Genomic DNA, 19,363 nt, shown 5'->3' with positions numbered 1-19,363 from the left:
GATTCTGTTCTGTTATGTCACATTTGGTTTTACTCTCTTCCAAAAAAGCAATAAGAACCGTGGGAGCAATGAAACCCAAAATGTGTAATAGTCATTGTACAAAAGAGAGGAAAAGAAAGTGCTCTAAACTATATAACTGCATGTATATTTAAGTGTATAAGATAGAAAATGATATCACAGAGTTTTATTGGATCATTGAACAGAACTGTTTGCAGTATCATTGTTGGAATGTCCACTCTACAAGCTTTAATCTTGTGATTTGAACAATTATTTCTAAGATGGCAATATGTAATCCATTAACTAGTGATTTCCTACTGCGCATTTTTTTCTTCTGTAAATCTGTATAACTTGTACCCCTTCACTGTTTTTTTTTCTTTTCTCCTTAAATAAAAAAAAAAAAAAAAAAAAAAAAAAAAGAAGTAGATCCAGAACAAAGCTGATAAAGAACATAATTTAAAATGGAATGGCTTCAAGCAGCAGCTTCTACTCTGCCCTCAGCTAGTCAGACAGCCTTACCACACGAGGTCAGCAGGGCTTGCAGGACCCACTTAATCGAGACACTAACGGGAAACTGTGCATCCTGTTCGGCTGGGGTATGGAAAGTACAGTGAGGGCCTGGGTCACACATGCGATGGAAGATGTCACAGCTTCGCCTCTATCCCAGCCTTCTGCAGGACTGAGGCAAAAATGGTCCAGTCTGGGGAAACTCAGTGACTGAGAACCTATCTCAAAAAAACCAAACAAACAGATGAAAAGCCAGCTGGGTAAGCAGCTCAGTGAGAAAGTCCTGGGTTCAATTCCCAGCACTAAAAAAAAAAAAAAAAAAAAAAAAGATGAGAAGAAGAAAACTGAGAGCAAGGCGGACTGTAGAGTGAGCCCGGGCCCACGCAGGTGCTCCGAAGCTCACAGGCTGGGCCTCACAGCACAGAGGCTCTTAGCTCATCAGGAACTCGGATGCGGTAAAAGCCAGCGCCCTCGGAAAGCAGCCGAATCCTGTCCCCAGGCACACGGGCTGAGTGTGGCGCTAGCCTCAAGCCCCCAAATCCAGTGGTCCCCAAACTAGAATTGTGACTTGTGACCTTGGCAGTGGCCATTCTCGGGCTTACACAAGTCCCGCCGGAAACAAAGCCGTCTCGGTGAAGTTCTGAGGGCAGAGAGAAGGCAGCCGTGGGCCTGCTGACCCTGCACACACGAGTGAAGCGCCCCACTGACACACCCGGGCGGCCACCTTTCAAGCAGGAAGAGCGAGCAGCTCAGCGCCTCCTCCTTTTGAAGTTGCTCACTAAAGCCAGGTGCAGGCAGGAGGCCTTTTGTGTGCTGCTACAGGGCCGGCTAGGGACGGCTCCCCGAGCTCAGGGAGCACCCCGCCCCAGTTCTCCCTTCCACTCAACACACACCGCCGCCCTCCACCGCGGGGCGGCCGCGCAGTGGGGCCGGGATGCCCGTACCATGAGCTTCTGGGAGACGCTGTTGTACATGGAGTACCGAGAAGATGTCCCCTCCACGAGCGAGTCTGCTCTGAACACATCGTTGAAGGCGTCCGAGCCGCGCGGCTTCCCTTCATTCTCACTGTCAGACTCGCTAAGGCTGGTGGCAGAAACTAGGAGAGAAACAGGGCAACGGTCAGGTGAGGGCATGGCACGCAGAGCCAGAGAAGCCCGAGCCCCGCAGCTCAGCTCGGGTCTGGCAGGCACCGGCCACAAAGGTCCTTCAACACTCGGTAACCTGTGCTCCACTCACGTCCTGCTCTGAACAGCAGCAGTGATCTCCAGCCGCCCCGGAAAGTTCCAGAACGTACGTGACACAGCAGGAGCGGAGCTCTGCGCCTCCAGTTCCTCCCAGCAGGGAACGGTGACGCCTGCCACCTCATGAGGCAGCTTAGAGCGTCAGTTTGAAAGCACTGGGTGTCGTCAAACATGAGGGGTATCCATAGAAGCTGTGCCAACATCTCTGCCACTGTTGTTTAGTTTTTAACAGTGATTTCCAACCACGGACACCAAACATTTTCAATGATAAGATCAGACGAGTGCCCACTTCTCTCTAATCTCTTAACTAGTTTCTTTGTTTTCAAAGTCCTTCAGACTTAGAGGGAACAGGGTGGTCTACACTGCAGCCCCAGAGAAAAGCAGGCTCAAAGGAGAGGGAGAGAAGAAAGAAGCAGGGCACTGTGAAACACACCTGTAATCCAGAGCTCGGGAGGCTGAGGCGGGAGGATCTCTGAAAGTTCAAGGCCAGTCTGAACTACAAAGTGAAGTCCTATCTCAAAAAACAAAATAGTAAACAAAAGAGCAAAGAAAACAGGCGGGGAGGGCATGGGAAAGGAAGGGAAAGAGAAAAAAGGAGAGCAGGACAGTAGGCAGGCACCAAGAAGCCACCATGGAGAGCAGAAGGGACGCAGCCAAGCACCAGGAGCAGGGGTCAGGCTGAGTGGCTTTCCCTCTCACGTCACTGTCAACGACCTGTCCTGTCGCAGACTCCCACTGAGACCACCGGAGAGCTTCTCTGAGCTCTGCCTCAGGCAGGGCAGTCACAGTGGCCGGCTCTTTCTCTCTCTCCCATGTGGACATATCAGTCTAGTAACCTGAAAGCAGCGTCACTGGGCCACTTTTCAGGGAACTTCCTGGATAAACCCGCCTGAAACTGGAAACAGTCCCTAAAGTTTGATCAATACCAACTACATATCCACACAGAAAGCAGTAAATTGCACGCCAGGAATGCGGAACAGGAAAGAACGGCAGGGATGCTGAATCAGACAGAGCACTGAGATACACCGTTAAAAAATCAGAAAAGCAGCCAGGCGCAACAGCACACATTGTGATCCCAGCTCTCAGGAGCCCGAGGCCGGAGAGCTCAAGGCCAACCTGGGCTGCGTGGTGAGTTCAAGATCAAGCTAAACCACATAGTGAGACCTTGTCTCCAAAAAAAAATTTCATAAAAGCACACAGCCATATGTACATGAACCTGGCATCCTGATTGCTGTGTAGTAAAGAGGGAAAATAGATATCTTTATTTCTTGTAATTGCTTTGTAATTGAACTTTGACAGGAAAGATATACAAAACCAATTAAAGGGGTTCTCCATACCCGCAGGGGCTGGAGCATAACACAGTGCCAACATGCTTCCTTGGAACAAGTGAAAGACCTGAAATCAGATTTGTAATTTTATAGCTCAAGCTTACAATGGCTGTCTTTTCATATTTTTAAATTATGAGCCATGTAAGTAAGTTAGCTATTAAAATTTAAAATAAATATGAAGAAAATGACCTAGTGGTGCGGTACAATTCCTTCAAGGACGAGGGGAAGCCATGGAGAAGAGTGAGGCCATGTGGGAAGGGCACAGGCGGCGTGCAGGGCAGGTCTCAGCACTGACCTATCCATTCCTTCCCTGCTGGAACACAAACTGCCAGGGGCTGACGCTAGAACGCCTTCCCCAGTGCCCCAGACGCCCCCACCCACCACACCCCGGGGACCAGCAATCAGGGCAGCGAAATGCCCCTCACCCTGCCTTCCAGCCAGCTGCTCTCTGCTGGGATAGTCACTGCAAGAGAGCAGGGACTCTGTCACAGTCAACTCTGCAGCCCCAACAGCTAGCCTGAGCTTCCTGTTTCCCATAAATGAAGTTTTTTTTTTTTTTGTCTTTTTCATTTTTATCAGTACCAGGGATGGAACTCACGACTGCCTGCTTGCAAGGCAGGCGCTTATGCCGCTGAGCTAAATCCCCAGCCCCAAATGAAGTCTTTTCACAGTGAATTTAAAGATCTGTCAGCCAGTGTCACCCTCCTAAGGACCTGCTGTGGCACACAAGTGCACGAGGTATTTCTTCACACAAACCCTCCTACACTGCTGGTGGGGACGGGAGCTAGTACAACCACTGGAAATCAGTGTGGAGAGTTCTCAGACAGTTAGAACATGACAGGCCACTCGACCTGGCCAGCCCCCTCCTAGGAATCTTCCCGGAACAGTTAAAAGACATCGTGTTACAGTGATCCGTGCGTACCTGTGTTTACGGCAGCATAATTCACAGTCGCTGAATCCTGGAAGCAGCCTGTACATCATTAACAGAAGAACAATAAAGAAAATGCAGCATTTACACCATGGAGTACTAGTCACAGAGAAGGGTAAACACCGGTCATCTGCAGGAAAATGCAGCATTTACACCATGGAGTACTAGTCACAGAGAAGAGCCAACGCCGGTCATCTGCAGGAAAATGCAGCATTTACACCATGGAGTACTAGTCACAGAGAAGGGTAAACGCCGGTCATCTGCAGGAAAATGCAGCATTTACACCATGGAGTACTAGTCACAGAGAAGGGCAAACGCCGGTCATCTGCAGGAAAATGCAGCATTTACACCATGGAGTACTAGTCACAGAGAAGGGCAAACGCCGGTCATCTGCAGGAAAATGCAGCATTTACACCATGGAGTACTAGTCACAGAGAAGGGCAAACGCCGGTCATCTGCAGGAAAATGCAGCATTTACACCATGGAGTACTAGTCACAGAGAAGGGCAAACGCCGGTCATCTGCAGGAAAATGCAGCATTTACACCATGGAGTACTAGTCACAGAGAAGGGCGAACGCCGGTCATCTGCAGGAAAATGCAGCATTTACACCATGGAGTACTACTCACAGAGAAGGGTGAACGCCGGTCATCTGCAGGAAAATGCAGCATTTACACCATGGAGTACTAGTCACAGAGAAAGGTGAACGCCGGTCATCTGCAGGAAAATGCAGCATTTACACCATGGAGTACTAGTCACAGAGAAGGGCAAACGCCGGTCATCTGTAGGAAAATGCAGCATTTACACCATGGAGTACTAGTCACAGAGAAGGGCGAACGCCGGTCATCTGCAGGAAAATGCAGCATTTACACCATGGAGTACTAGTCACAGAGAAAGGTGAACGCCGGTCATCTGCAGGAAAATGCAGCATTTACACCATGGAGTACTAGTCACAGAGAAGGGCAAACGCCGGTCATCTGCAGGAAAATGCAGCATTTACACCATGGAGTACTAGTCACAGAGAAGGGTGAATGCCAGTCATCTGCAGGAAAATGCAGCTTTTACACCATGGAATACTAGTCACAGAGAAGGGTAAACACCAGTCATCTGCAGGAAAATGCAACATTTACACCATGGAGTACTAGTCACAGAGAAGGGTAAATGCCAGTCATCTGCAGGAAAATGCAGCATTTACACCATGGAGTACTAGTCACAGAGAAGGGCCAACGCCGGTCATCTGCAGGAAAATGCAGCATTTACACCATGGAGTACTAGTCACAGAGAAGGGTGAATGCCAGTCATCTGCAGGAAAATGCAGCTTTTACACCATGGAATACTAGTCACAGAGAAGGGCAAACGCCGGTCATCTGCAGGAAAATGCAGCATTTACACCATGGAGTACTAGTCACAGAGAAGGGTAAACGCCAGTCATCTGCAGGAAAATGCAGCATTTACACCATGGAGTACTAGTCACAGAGAAGGGTGAATGCCAGTCATCTGCAGGAAAATGCAGCTTTTACACCATGGAATACTAGTCACAGAGAAGGGCAAACGCCGGTCATCTGCAGGAAAATGCAGCATTTACACCATGGAGTACTAGTCACAGAGAAGGGCAAACGCCGGTCATCTGCAGGAAAATGCAGCATTTACACCATGGAGTACTAGTCACAGAGAAGGGCAAACGCCGGTCATCTGCAGGAAAATGCAGCATTTACACCATGGAGTACTAGTCACAGAGAAGAGCCAACGCCGGTCATCTGCAGGAAAATGCAGCATTTACACCATGGAGTACTAGTCACAGAGAAGGGTAAACGCCGGTCATCTGCAGGAAAATGCAGCATTTACACCATGGAGTACTAGTCACAGAGAAGGGCAAACGCCGGTCATCTGCAGGAAAATGCAGCATTTACACCATGGAGTACTAGTCACAGAGAAGGACAAACGCCAGTCATCTGCAGGAAAATGCAGCATTTACACCATGGAGTACTAGTCACAGAGAAGGGCAAACGCCGGTCATCTGCAGGAAAATGCAGCATTTACACCATGGAGTACTAGTCACAGAGAAGGGTGAATGCCAGTCATCTCCAGGAAAATGCAGCTTTTACACCATGGAATACTAGTCACAGAGAAGGGTAAACGCCGGTCATCTGCAGGAAAATGCAGCATTTACACCATGGAGTACTAGTCACAGAGAAGGGTAAACGCCGGTCATCTGCAGGAAAATGCAGCATTTACACCATGGAGTACTAGTCACAGAGAAAGGTGAACGCCGGTCATCTGCAGGAAAATGCAGCATTTACACCATGGAGTACTAGTCACAGAGAAGGGCAAACGCCGGTCATCTGCAGGAAAATGCAGCATTTACACCATGGAGTGCTAGTCACAGAGAAGGGCAAACGCCGGTCATCTGCAGGAAAATGCAACATTTACATCATGGAGTACTAGTCACAGAGAAGGGCAAACGCCGGTCATCTGCAGGAAAATGCAGCATTTACACCATGGAGTACTAGTCACAGAGAAGGGCAAACGCCGGTCATCTGCAGGAAAATGCAGCATTTACACCATGGAGTACTAGTCACAGAGAAGGGTGAATGCCAGTCATCTGCAGGAAAATGCAGCTTTTACACCATGGAATACTAGTCACAGAGAAGGGTAAACACCAGTCATCTGCAGGAAAATGCAACATTTACACCATGGAGTACTAGTCACAGAAAAGGGTAAACACCAGTCATCTGCAGGAAAATGCAGCATTTACACCATGGAGTACTAGTCACAGAGAAGGGCAAACGCCGGTCATCTGCAGGAAAATGGGTGCAGCTTGAGCCAAAACGTTAAGTGGAATAAATCAAACACAAAGCCTTACACAGTGCAGGTTCTCTAAGAAACCCAAAATATAAATAAAAAGCAAAATAAAACAGACCCGAAGATCAACAGAACCCATTAGAAGATACAGAAACAACTCCAGACACACCAAGCCAAACACTGAAAGACAGACACCCTCTTTAACAAACAGTGCTGGAAAAACTGGTTCTACACTGCCGGGCTTAAAACTAGACCTGTGTTCAAACAGACTTGCTGCAGGGACTGTCCCTCGGTCCTCCACACACAACAGCATCAACCAGAAGCTCATGGTACGCCAGTGCCCAGACCCGACTGCATGGATGCCCCACGGAGCGCTGACAGAAGGTCACCTCGCTCGGTGCAGGACCTGTCCTACACGAGGTCATTTCCATACACTGTAGGTCACTCTGCAGAAGTTAACCTTCAAGAGCATGAAATCTAATGGAGAAGGTGAGCATGCTTTCTCGTTTCAGTATTAAGAGATCGAACACAGGCCTTCACACGTGACACAGGAACTCCACTGTTGAGCCCCAACTCTGCTCCTAAATATGTATTTTTTAAGAATGTAAGATTTTAAGCCAGGGATTTAGCTCAGCGGCATAAGCGCCTGCCTGGCAAGCACGAGGTCGTGAGTTTGATCCCTGGTACCGAAAAAAAAAAAAAGTAGTAAGATTTTGGAGGAAAAAAAAGCAAGTGAACATATTCAGAAAAAAATCAGAATAAACGCAAATCAAAATCCTGACTTCTGATGAGTGAGGGAGAAAGAAATGTGGCTGAGAAGGTCCCTGCATGGAGGCAGGAAATCTGTCCCTCGGCATGAAGGCGGCCAGCCAGCTCCCTTAGTAAGAGGCTGTCTTGCTTACACAGACCACTGCGGCCCACCTCACAGTGTGCCAGAGACTGCCGCTCAGAAGGAAAGACCCAGAACACTAACACCGAGTAACCATGGAAACCAAGAGGCAGGCCATGCTCATTTTCTGCATTTTCTTTTTGGGCTGGTTGTTTGTTTTGCACTTCTCTGCATTTGTGAGAAAGAGAAATGCGTCACTTTGGAAATTAGGCCAAGAAGTAAAGCTAGGAGGAATTACTATTCCCAGTCTTGGGAAGAGACGGGTGTCTCTCCAGAGAAATCAGGGCGCAGATCTGAAGACAGAGCCTCCCAGATGGCTCAAGACTACCCCCAGGCCCCTCCCATCCGTCTCCTCCAGGTAAAGGACAGAGGTGCGGGTGCTCTGTGACACCGCACACGCATTAAGAACTGTGTTCTGGCCGTACACGTCCTTGCTCTCAGTTGCTTCCATGCCTTCAGTGCGCACTTGCACTGCTTGGTACAAAAAGAGGTGACCCCAGGAAAGTGGGCAGCTCTGGGCACAGCCCTGAAGACTCTCCTGGGCACCCAGGCACTCAGATTCCTGGCTAACTGGAAGCTACAGCGTGAAAGCACTAGCATTCCTTTCCCAGCTGACCAGTGACAGGCCAACCTATGGAAAGGTGAAAGGCCTGGTACCCAGTCAGACGTAGAGGGTCACACCTATCATAGCACTCCAGGCGGCTGAGGCTGGGCTTGAGCCCAGCCAGGACAACGGAGCGAGACCTTACCTCCAAGTCAAAGGCTGGGGATTAGCTCAGTGCACAGGCTTTGGGCTCAGGCCCAGTACCAGGGGGAGGAAAAAACAGGCAGCCTCAAAGGGCAGTGTGCCTGGGTCTGGCTCCAGGGCTCTAGGGAGCCGTGAGCATCCAACAGTGAGCACGGGAATGGCATGAGTTCCCTTCCCTGGCGCACTCAATTGCTCCTGAAGCTTTTGGTCTCGGACATTGAGATGGAATTTCCTTTTGTCTTCTTTAACATCTCTGGTGAAAATGGCAGAATGAAATTTGGGTGGAAGGCTCAGAAGGCGAATCAGTGGAGACTGACACAAAACCTCATCATCAGAATGTGACACAAAGATCTTTCCATGCCCATCTTCCTCCCAAGGCGCTAATTCCTGCACGCTGCCCTTCCCAGGGTTGCAGCAAGAGGGTGACAGGAACTAAAACATCCCCAGCAGGTAATTCCCTGAGACCCAGAAGGCTGTCAGAGAAGCAAGCAAAACCCATTTCTCTTTTATGCACGTAGCATATAAAGCCACTTCCTAGCTTGCCACGACTTAAGAGAAAAGCCCACAGATTAGTCCTAATGACCACAGAATGCCAGGGCCACTACCTACTTTACGCCTGGACCTTCGGGGCCACTCTTTCTAAATGAGGAGGAGATAAGTATCACGGCTGCAGCCGTGGAGAGGAGATTTTGCTTCCCAAGACTGGTAAGAATTTAGCAAACACTGAGCAGACAATTTTGTAATGAGGACATGAATTACCAGGAGTAATAAGGTCAGTCTATTAAAATCATTAGTTTCATTAAGAACTTACCAAAACTGGGAGACAGCCCATTTACCTCCCCAGGAGCTCCCCTTCTACACCCACCACCGCACCCAGATGTTATTTAGGGCTTTCATTTAAGACTTCTCCACCTGACAGAAATCACTGCTAAGTCATTTTGAAGAAGGGTTCACTTTACAGGGGCACCAAAGGTTTCCGACTGCTGGCACGATTGTCCATGTGGCGCCAGAACAGTAGGGCAGACATGCCGAGATTAAAAATGATGGTGACAGCACGTAAGGAGGGCGACTCCAACCATCGATGGCCAAGGTAAGCAGCACCAAGAATAAATTATGCATTTTAATAAACAGCACATCCTGCCTGACAACGGCTAGGAACATACTCATTCCTGTTGAAAAACTCAAATTCTCCTTCATGCCAGACAAACGGTAACTCATTAAGAGCAACTTAAACATATACCGATGAAGAAAGTTTCTGATTAAGGTCATGAATCTGGCTGGCAGGAAAGCAATGCTGTCTCAGGGCCAAGAGCCTATTTAGGAAGGAATTAAATCTGGTGGAGGGGAAGTCACTTTAAATATGGGGCCAAAGAGCGCTGCAGCTCCCAAAGTCACCTGCTGCGAGACCAAGAGTCCCATGTGGGAGAGAGGGAATTTCCTTGAGAGAGGGAGCTGATGAGAAATCTTCTTGAGATCTAGACCAGTTTCCTTAAGAGAAAGGGCACCCCACTCCCCAAAAAAGGATGTGTTTGCCTCTCACTACTTCAAAGCAACCCTGTGAAAAACGTAAAATAAACAAACTGGTTAAATTAAATAGATCTACTCAGGAATCAGCACACTGATCCCGCAGAGGAAGAAAAACAAGGTCCAAGCAGAAACAGTAACTTTTTTGTCTTTCTGCCCATCCCCCTAGAGAGCATTTTTCCATCACCTATTCCTCTGTGCAGTTAGAAGTGGTCAGCACAATGGGACACACCCCCACTTTGCTCCAGTGACCTCGGTACAGGTTACATCCACATCTCTGAGACAGAGTCTCCGGATCAGAGCAGACACCAGCCGGCACCCTGTCGGGGCAGCCTGGGAGAAGCCCCACAGCTCAGATACCCAGGCTGAGAGCTTACTGGAATGTGCTGCGGCTGGAGAAGGAAAGGGCAAAAGGAAAGATGCGAAGCATCCTAGGCTTTCCGGAAAGGACACTATCCTTACCCCTTTACAACTCTCTCCAGGAAGTACTTGGTGAGCATCTACCCCTCGGTTAGGAGGGAGGGGACACAGATGGCGGTCCCCCGGCCGGTGCAAGTTTCTGCATCCATGAGGAACAGCCTCTTCCTAAACAAAGTGAACCCTGAGAAGAAATGTAGCTGTGTCAGTTTGTCTTGGCCTCTGCCTCATTTTCTGTGAATGCAAGAGACCCTCTGGCCTACTGTCATATACCAGAGACTGGCCACCTACGAATCGTGTTCTGGGCACAGGACAGCAGCAGTCAGCCCTGAGGCACATGGTGCTACTTCCAGAAAAAGTTAAACCAGCTGGTAAAATGAAAGAGGGGTATGTGCACACAGAGGGGAGGCAATCTCAGTTCATGGTCGCATTTTGAAATCTGGAAAGTGCAATCAGACTGGTTTCCTAAAAAGATACTTAAAGGTTACATGCAGTGCTTGCAATTCAGTTGCAACCAGTGCTGGAGGGAATTCTGCTACCAGAATCCTGGAAACAATCTGATGAACCAAGCTACCACTGTGCTGACTTTCCTTTAGCTGGGAGTTGTTCTCTCCTTACTTCAAAGAGATGTTACTTGAGGGCAACTGTCCCCCAAAACCACTTAGCACTAGATCCCCCCAACACTCAGGCCTCCCTTACTGCCCAGGCCCTCTCCCCTGTTCCTGGTGGGAACCTGAACTCTCCCAGGGAGACTCTACCTTTACCTGCTGCTCCACGCCCAGGCAGGAGACAAATCGCCTTTCCTTAACAGTCCGTAAAACCCATATACCCAGTATGGTTTTGTTTTTCCATTTAAGAACTCCAACCATACAGACTTTCACTTACCCTGGACAGGTAGGCCTTGTTTGGACAGGGTCTTGCTCTGTGGCCCAGAGCACACTCAAACTTGTGGTTTCAAGTCATCCTCCTGCCTCAGCCTACAGATTAGCAGATATATGCCACCATACCTGGCTCTACTATGATCTTCTTTCTTTCTCTTTCTTTCTTGTCTTCTTGAGACAGGGTCTCACTACATGGTTCAGGCTGGCCTTGGGCTCACTTTGTAGCCCAGGCTGGTCTCAAACTTGCAACAATTCGCCTGCCTCCGCCTCCCAAGTGCTGGGATTATAGGAGTGTGCCACTACGCCCAGCTCTACCATGACTTTGAAAGCATACATACTTCCACACACAAGGTAAAAAGAGCATCTCTTAGCCGACCCAGACCACAGCTACACCAAATGTTCCATTAGCTGGACCACCTGTCACACCTTTCTCTGGCCCAGCTTCCTGTAGCAGATGAGTATCAGCCCTTCAGTGAGCCCCCTTGTGAATAAACTGTGTTTCCTACCACAGACAGAGGGAGCTTCACACCCTTCCAGTCATCAATCTGTTAACAGGTTTATTCCAGTTCACTACTGATGCCACGGAGCGTGCAAAATTCAACCTGCTGGTGTACTATGTTGAATACAGTCTCCCCTCAAAATCATGTCACTCAGAGTCTGGAGGTATGGCCCAGTGTGGAAATGGGGACTTTGCCCATGGAGTTAAGACGAGGTAACACAGCAGCAGATGAGGGTGGGCCCTAATCCACAGAGCAACTCACTGTAAGAGGCGATCTGGACATAGACACGGAGGGAAGGCGGCAACAGACGAGTCAGGCTGCCATCTGAGCCAGCGACTAGCAGCAGCCACAAGTGGTCAGGAGGGTCTCCCCACAGGCCTTCCAAGGGACCTGTGGCCCTGTGGACTCCTTGACTTCTCATCTCCACAACGGTGAGAAAATAAATTTCTGTTGTTAAAGCACCCAGTGTGTGGTAAGCTGTGACCAGCAGCCCTTGTAAAGGAACACAGCTCCCTCCACCTGCTCAGTACTCGGAGCATGCGCGTAGCACCTCCCGAATTCTCAAACAGCATCCACAGAATCTGTAACCCTGAACACAGGCATGGCAAAATGCTACTTCCACCCGGACCCATGAGATCCCCTGAGCTTAGCGCACACAGCGGGCACAGTGATGCTCTTCTACCGCCGAGGGTTTCTGCTGTAGGAGCTGGGAAACGGTGTGCAAACATCTGAGAATTAGGCCAGACAGCTGCACCAAAAGCCCCTCCTCTACAGAAGTGACCCAGGCTCTAAGGCGCCAACAGTGCCACCTGCTGAAGGACCAGCAGCAACTAAGGCAATTCCAGGAAAGTAACAGCCTTTTATTTCAAGAAGTTTCCTCGATCTCTGTGGGACAACTGCTCAATGGAAGAGTCTGCAGCCAGCATCTTTCTGTAGACTCTCACCAAATTTCCCCAGGGGGCCATGGAATATATTCCGCTCAATCCCAGCAACAGGGATTCAAATAACCAGATGGCCGGTGGCCTTGGGCCACCGAGGCCCACATACCTTTAGCCGCGTGGCTGACCGGGGTGGAAGGCTCGTCATCTGACGTGGAGCTGAGGCTCAGGGCAAGCTCTGCAACTCTCTTTTTCTGTTTCTTGAGGGGAGCTGTGCATTCAGGGTCAATTCTCCTCTTCATTGTTACCTGCAACCATAAAGCCAGACCATCCGCTGCCCTTGGGTGCAAGCTACTATGATCACAGCAAGTACAAGCACCCATGGAATGAGATCTGGCGATCCTGGGTATCTTCCGGCGCTAGCACTTAAAGAGCTCCTGCTCTGAATGTGGCCCAGGAAGCATGCTAGCCAAGCCCTGGCTTTGTTTTTTGTTGTTTTTTTGGTAGCAGGGATCAAACTCATGACATTGTGCTTATCATACAGGCACTTACTCTGCTGAGTTAAATCCCCAGCCTAAGCCCTGCGTTCTAACAGATGTTAGCTTTACTTAAAAAGGTGGTAGCCATAGATCCAGAAGCCCATGGCCCACTGGTACTAGAACAAGTGTGAGATTACATAACATTACACAAATACTAGGTTTTCGTTTACTTCATACTGTTTGAAAATATGAAGTTTTCACCTAAGGTAAGGAATAAGCACGTTAGCTGGCTTAGGCTGAAGAAAAGGAAAATATTAGGACTGGAGATAGCTAACTCATTGGATTGAGGTACAGAAACAGTACTGTTAAGAATAAAACCAAGGGGCTGGGGATTTAGCTCAGCGGCATAAGCACCTGCCTTGCAAGCAGGCAGTCATGAGTTCGATCCCTGGTACCGATAAAAAGGAAAAAGACAGAAAAAAAAAAAAAAAAAGAATAAAACCAAGCCAGGTGTGGTGGCACACACCTATAATCCCAGTATTCAGGAGACAGAGGTAGGAGGACAGTTTGGGCTACACAGGGAGTTCAAAGCTAGCCTAAACTACATAGCGAAACTCCACCTCCAAAAAAAAAAAACCAACCAGGCGTGGTGGTACATGCCTGTAATCACACACTTGGGAGATGAGGCAGGAGGATCATTATGAGTTCCAGGCCAACCTGAAGTATGCAGCGAGTCCCTGTCCCAAAAATCACCAAATAAAATAAAAATTAAAAATAAATAATATCCTGGTGTGGTGGTGCATGCCTGTAATCCCAACACTCGGGAAGCTGAGGCAGGAAAATCTCCATGAGCACAAAGCCAGCCTCAACTGCAGAGCTAGACTCTGTCTCAAAAAAAAAAAAAATAAACAAAAATTTAAAAATAATAAATAAATAGTAGAGCCAGGTGTAGTGGCACATATCTATAATCCCAAAACCCTGGAAGGATGAGGCAGGATCACAAGTTCAATACCAGCCAGGGCAACTGAGACTCTGCCCCAAAGTTTAAAAAGTAGGGGGAATACAGCAGAGTGCAAAGGGCCTGGGTTCAATCCTCAGCACCAATGGGAAAAAATAAGAACCTACCTCCACAAAAAAAAAAAAAAAAAGAGGTAAGCACCATGTCACCACCCATCCCACCATCCATCCATGCCCATGCATGTGACACATAAGTGTGAGGGAGGAAAATTGGATGGAATGATCATGAGGCCCTTAAAACTTAAGGAAAAGCAGTAAATATAGCATGATTTACACACTAATGATTGGTTATACAGAACTTAAAAAGAAAAAACAGGTGCAAAGGAATGGGTGACCAGCTGGACTGCAACCCTTCCAGGAGGACAGACGTGTAGGCTTACAGAGTGAGTCACTGCAGCCACAGAAAGCAAGCAAAGAATCTCAAAGGTGTCACTGATCCCCAAACCCTCACAAAAGTCTGGATCACGCTGCTCTTCTCTCTAGTCAAAGGGTGAGCCAGTCAAATCGACGCACAATCACACCTTTCCTAAGGAAGTGGGCCCTTAACTGGCAGATTGGTGGACCAGGACAGCGGCAAACAGAAAGTGACACCAAGCCTGGTGACATTTCATTTCATTTTATATCGCAGTCTCGGGTCTCCCCAAAAAGGCTGTAGGAAAGTCCATTATAGAACCTGTTTCTAGACACAGCAAACGCAGAAAGACTCCTGTGATAATTAAGCCACTCTGGGGGGGGGGGAGGCTGAAAGTACGAGAAACTCAATGTGAACTGTGTTGAGGGGGATGCAAATAAAGGAGAGGAAGCAGCTGTGTAAAGGGGAGCAGATGCTGATCCTCCTCACCCACACCATCTTGGTGTGGTTACACCTGGGCCTAACAGGTCATCTGATCCACCCTCTCACTTTCCAATGGAAAAGACTAAGCCCCCCAAAAAAGACCACGGAGCTAACTACTGCTTAGTTCAAGTGACCAACACATGCCAGAAGAACGTGCTGTGGCCAGGACCTCGAAGGGAAGTCCTGCTTCCCCACCAGAAGGACTCAGATCCTTGCACTGGGCCTGGGTTTTACACAGCCAGCCCCCAGCACATAAGCCAGGAGCTCGCCTCCTCCCTGGCTGGTCTTTGCAACTGAAGATAACGCTGGGCGCGCCAACGTGTGCGCAGGACTTGTGTTAGTCGCAGCTCCGGCTCCAGGAGGCTGCGGAAGCGAGGTGGGCCGGAGGAAACGCGGCCGGAGGGCGGGGAGTCACCGCCGCGGGTGGGGGCCAGGCGACGGGACGAGGAGGATGCTGAGCCCGCGCACCCGCCCGCTCTCTCCCCCCGGGCCGCGGTCGGCACTCACGCTGAGGGGAGAGGGCAAGCTGCCGGGGGAGCGAGAAGGGGGAGGTCTGTCGTCGCCGCCAATACCGGGCCGGGCTCGGCCGCCGCCAGAACCTCCGCCTACTCCCTCGGTTTCGTTTCCCCACTAGCCAGTCCTCGTCCTCCGGCGGCGCCGTCGCGCTCCGGTCCCTTTCCGCGCGCAGCCTAGTAACGTCACGGCACATCCGGCCCCGCCCCCAGAGGCCAGCGGGCCCTGGGAAAGGCCGCTCCGTTTCTGGCCCCGCCCACCACCGCCTCCCTTCGCGTCAGGGCAGGTCCGGGCGCCTGCGCTGAAGGCGTGGAAAGGGTGCGAAACCAAAAGTAATCAAGCCGGTTCTCTTGCGGCTCCGAGGGAGGGCAAGTTCGACACCAGGCTTCTTGCTTTGTGAGGCGGTGTCAAAATAAAACAATAAAAATGGACTGGGATTATAGTCCAGAGAAACGGTTCTGGGTTCAGTCCTCATTATTAGGAGCAATACATGTCCAGGTCCCCTGCTTGACCTTCATCTCATTAATACCGTCCTTTTAACGTTTCTGACTTTCAGGTTAAAATAGTCGCAAATCTGTTGGACATTCTGAGTCGCCTTAATCATCTCAAACCTCATAAATTAAAATTTCACCTTAGATTCGCCTTTACTCTTATTTAGTCCTAGGGACTGGCAGGACCACCCATCCTGTTGATCCAACAAAAAATATGAGTTCCCCTCTTCCTCATTCCTTGGAGCCTGCAACGTTTAATGTAGTTTGCTTCCCGTTTCTCAAATCTACCTTGGTGTTTGTTTGTTTGAGATATGGTCCAGCTATGTACTTCAGGCTGACCTCGAACTCCCAGCGATCCTCCTGCCTCAGGCTCCTGAATGCTGGGATTATAGGCCTGCACCACCACCAGCTCAGATCTCTTCATCCTGCTTCGGCCACAGTGCATGCACTCCCTCTCAGCAGAACTTCTGCAGCAGTTTCCAAATCATGGTGCCTGTAAGGCATTCTCACCCAAAAAAAAAGTGATTTTAAAAAATTATGTGGGGCTGGAGCTATAATAGCTTAGCGCACAGCACCTGCCTGGCAAGCACAAGTCCTGAGTTCAATTCCTGATACAAAAAAAAAATAGCAAAGCATAAAGTGCGATAAACATATTCACAATAACTATATCTAATAAATGACTTATATCCAAAAATATATGTAATACCCATGAGCAAGCAGAGAAACAGAAGTTTCCAATTCCAGTCAGATGGAGAAACCACAATGCATCCTGTTTCTCTCACTGAATGTAATTTGAAGCCTCAGAGAGCATACACGCAGGAGTCATCTTAGGATTTCCGAAGGAGGGGGATCTTGCTCTCTATTCAGACTGGCCTAAACTCACTATTAGCCAAGGCTGGCTTCCAACTCATGGCAATACTCCTGCTCAGCCTCCCAAGTGCTGGGACTACAGGTGTGTGCCAAAACACCCCGCCTTTGAGGATTCTGAGAAGTAATGGCAGCAAGACTATAAGGAAAAGAAGAACCAAGGATGAGCTTTCCACCCCACACCACCACACCCCGTTATCACTTAACCTGGAGGGAAAAGCAACCTAAAGCATGCACCTTGCACAACACTGTGAGTATCATTAGTGCCACTGAGCTGCACTCAAAATGGGCTGAGGACGTAGCTCATCGCAAAGCGCTTTCCTAGCAAGTGCAAGGTCCTAAGTAGTAAATAAAATAATTACTACGATCAATCTGGTGCTTTTTGTTTCATTTTTGCAGTACTGGTGATGCAACCCCTGGATAAGCTAAACAAGTGCTCTAACTCTGCACTTTTATAGTTTATTTTGAGACAAGGTCTTGTTCAGTTACCTAGTTTGGCCTTGAACTTGTAGTCCTCCTGCCTCACCTCCTGAGTAGCTAGGATTACAGACCTGTAGCATTACAACTGGTTTTATGCTTTGATTTGGTTTTATAATTAAAGGAACAGCTATCACAACCACGATATAAAGCAGAGGAGGAGACATAAAATAAAAAGAGTGTCTTAACAGAGAAACACAAGTTATAAAAAATCAAATGGGGATTTTACAATTGACAAGTAGAGTAAGAGAAGCAAAAATGTCACTAGATAGGCTGAGTAGCAGAATAGAGAATACAGAGGGAAGGTCACTAGACAAAATCCTGAAATGAGTTAAATTTAACAAAGTAAGCATATGAAGTTCTATAAGGGGGAAACATTGCAGACCAAAGATGGCTCAGCGTGCCTCTGCCAACCAAGGAAAGCATATTTATAATCAGAAAGTCAGGAAATGACACTCTATTGCCACTGTTCTAGGATTGTTTCACACAGGCGTGGCTCAGCAGTCTTTAGCCTGTGATTGGCTGAGGTTTTGGCTATTGTGATTGGCTGATCGTCAGTTGCTTGGTTACCATGATACTTGCTCTTGTTTAGTTTCTTCAGGCATCAAGATAGATTACAGTTTATGATGCTCGGAGGCAGTGCTAGGCCAAACATTATGACCCAAGTAGAGAGACAAAAAGTTTAAGCTAAACTTTCAATTTAACAGTACCCAATCTGAAAAAAAAACATAAAAATAAAGGAGGGAAAAAATAGAGCCTCAAGGACCCAGGGAACAAGACCAAATAACCTAGCATTCATGTCATCAGAATCCCAAAAGGAAAGGCAAAAAAAAGATATTTGGTATAGAAAAACAACTTTGATAAAATAATGGCTGGAAAAATAATGGCCGAAAACGTCCAAAAATGGCAAAACACATATAGTTACCGAATCAAGAAGCTCACCAATTGCTAAACAGTAAACACAAAGAAATCTCACAATCCATCATATTCAAACTACTGAAAAGTAAACAAAAAAGAACCTTGAAAACAGCCAGAGAAAAAGGTTTTTCGCCCACAAGAGAAAAACAATTAGAATGAATGTGGGTTTCATATCAGAAAACCTGGAGGCCAGAAAAGTAGTAAAACAAAAATTTTAAAGTTGTGAAAGAAAAGAATAGGGGCTGGGGATAGAGCTCAGTGGCATAGTACCGGCAAACACAAGGTCTCCAGTTCAATTCTGGTACAAGAAAAAAATAGTGAATCTGGAATTCCATATGCAGTGAAAAAATCCTCAGGAATTACAGTGAGTTAAAGAATTCACAGAGCAGGGAATGCTAAGAGCACTAATCACCAGCACACATGTTGTCAAGACGAAAGGAGGTTATCCTGGCTGACAGGAAATTAAAACAGGAAAGTTAGAGGTATCAGGAATGAAAGAAGAGCAATAAAAGGGATAAATAGCTAATGCAATCCTGATCAGATACCAACAGTGTACCTCATAGAAATAGAGAAAACAATTCTCAAATTCATTTGGAACCAGAAGAGACTTAGAACAATAAAAGCAATTTGGGGCAACAAAGGCAAGGCAGGGGCATCACAACCCCTGGCTTGAAATTATCCTACAGAGCTACTGTGCTGGAAATAGCATGGTACCGACAAAAAACAGCCCCAAGGATCAATGGAACAGAACAGAAGATGCAGAAACAACTCCAAAAATACTCAACTACCCTATCTTTGACAAAGAAACCAACATCTTCAGTGGAAGACAGACAGCCTCTTTATCAGGGGGTGCTGGGAAAACTGGTTTTCCACATGCCAAAGCTTAAACCTAGACCTGCAACAGCAAACAATGACACCCAGGATCTGGAGGCAGATTTATTTATGTAGACAGACATTGATCAGGATCATTCCCAGAATATCAGGGAATATCCCTGATCTCCAGTGATCTAGGGCTTATATGGGATAAGCAAGCAGGAAATACAGAAGCAGGATGGCTTGTGAGTTGGAGATTGGTTCATACAACGTGCATCACAGTGACCAGCTGTTTCTAAGAGACAGGAGTAACAG

At 48.0% G+C, this 19,363-nt stretch overlaps 1 protein-coding gene across 1 annotated transcript in view; it reads right to left on the bottom strand.

The window, feature by feature from the left end:
- Positions 1 to 15,671, bottom strand: part of Cmtr1 (cap methyltransferase 1) — a 40,326-nt gene extending 24,655 nt beyond the window's left edge. Inside the window, exons 1-3 of the mRNA XM_003473675.5 lie at positions 15,477 to 15,671; positions 12,808 to 12,946; positions 1,449 to 1,600 (exon numbers count right to left, since the gene is read on the bottom strand). Coding sequence (XP_003473723.1) covers positions 1,449 to 1,600; positions 12,808 to 12,940 — 285 coding nt within the window. The 5' untranslated portion in view covers positions 12,941 to 12,946; positions 15,477 to 15,671. The remainder of the gene's footprint in view (positions 1 to 1,448; positions 1,601 to 12,807; positions 12,947 to 15,476) is intronic.
- Positions 15,672 to 19,363: the final 3,692 nt, after the last annotated feature.

This window comes from Cavia porcellus, unplaced genomic scaffold, assembly GCF_034190915.1.
Source record: "Cavia porcellus strain 051 isolate PalLab524CR breed Dunkin Hartley unplaced genomic scaffold, mCavPor4.1 scaffold_28, whole genome shotgun sequence".
In the NCBI taxonomy this organism is placed as follows: domain Eukaryota; kingdom Metazoa; phylum Chordata; class Mammalia; order Rodentia; family Caviidae; genus Cavia; species Cavia porcellus.
This window is presented reverse-complemented; position numbering and strand designations above follow the sequence as displayed.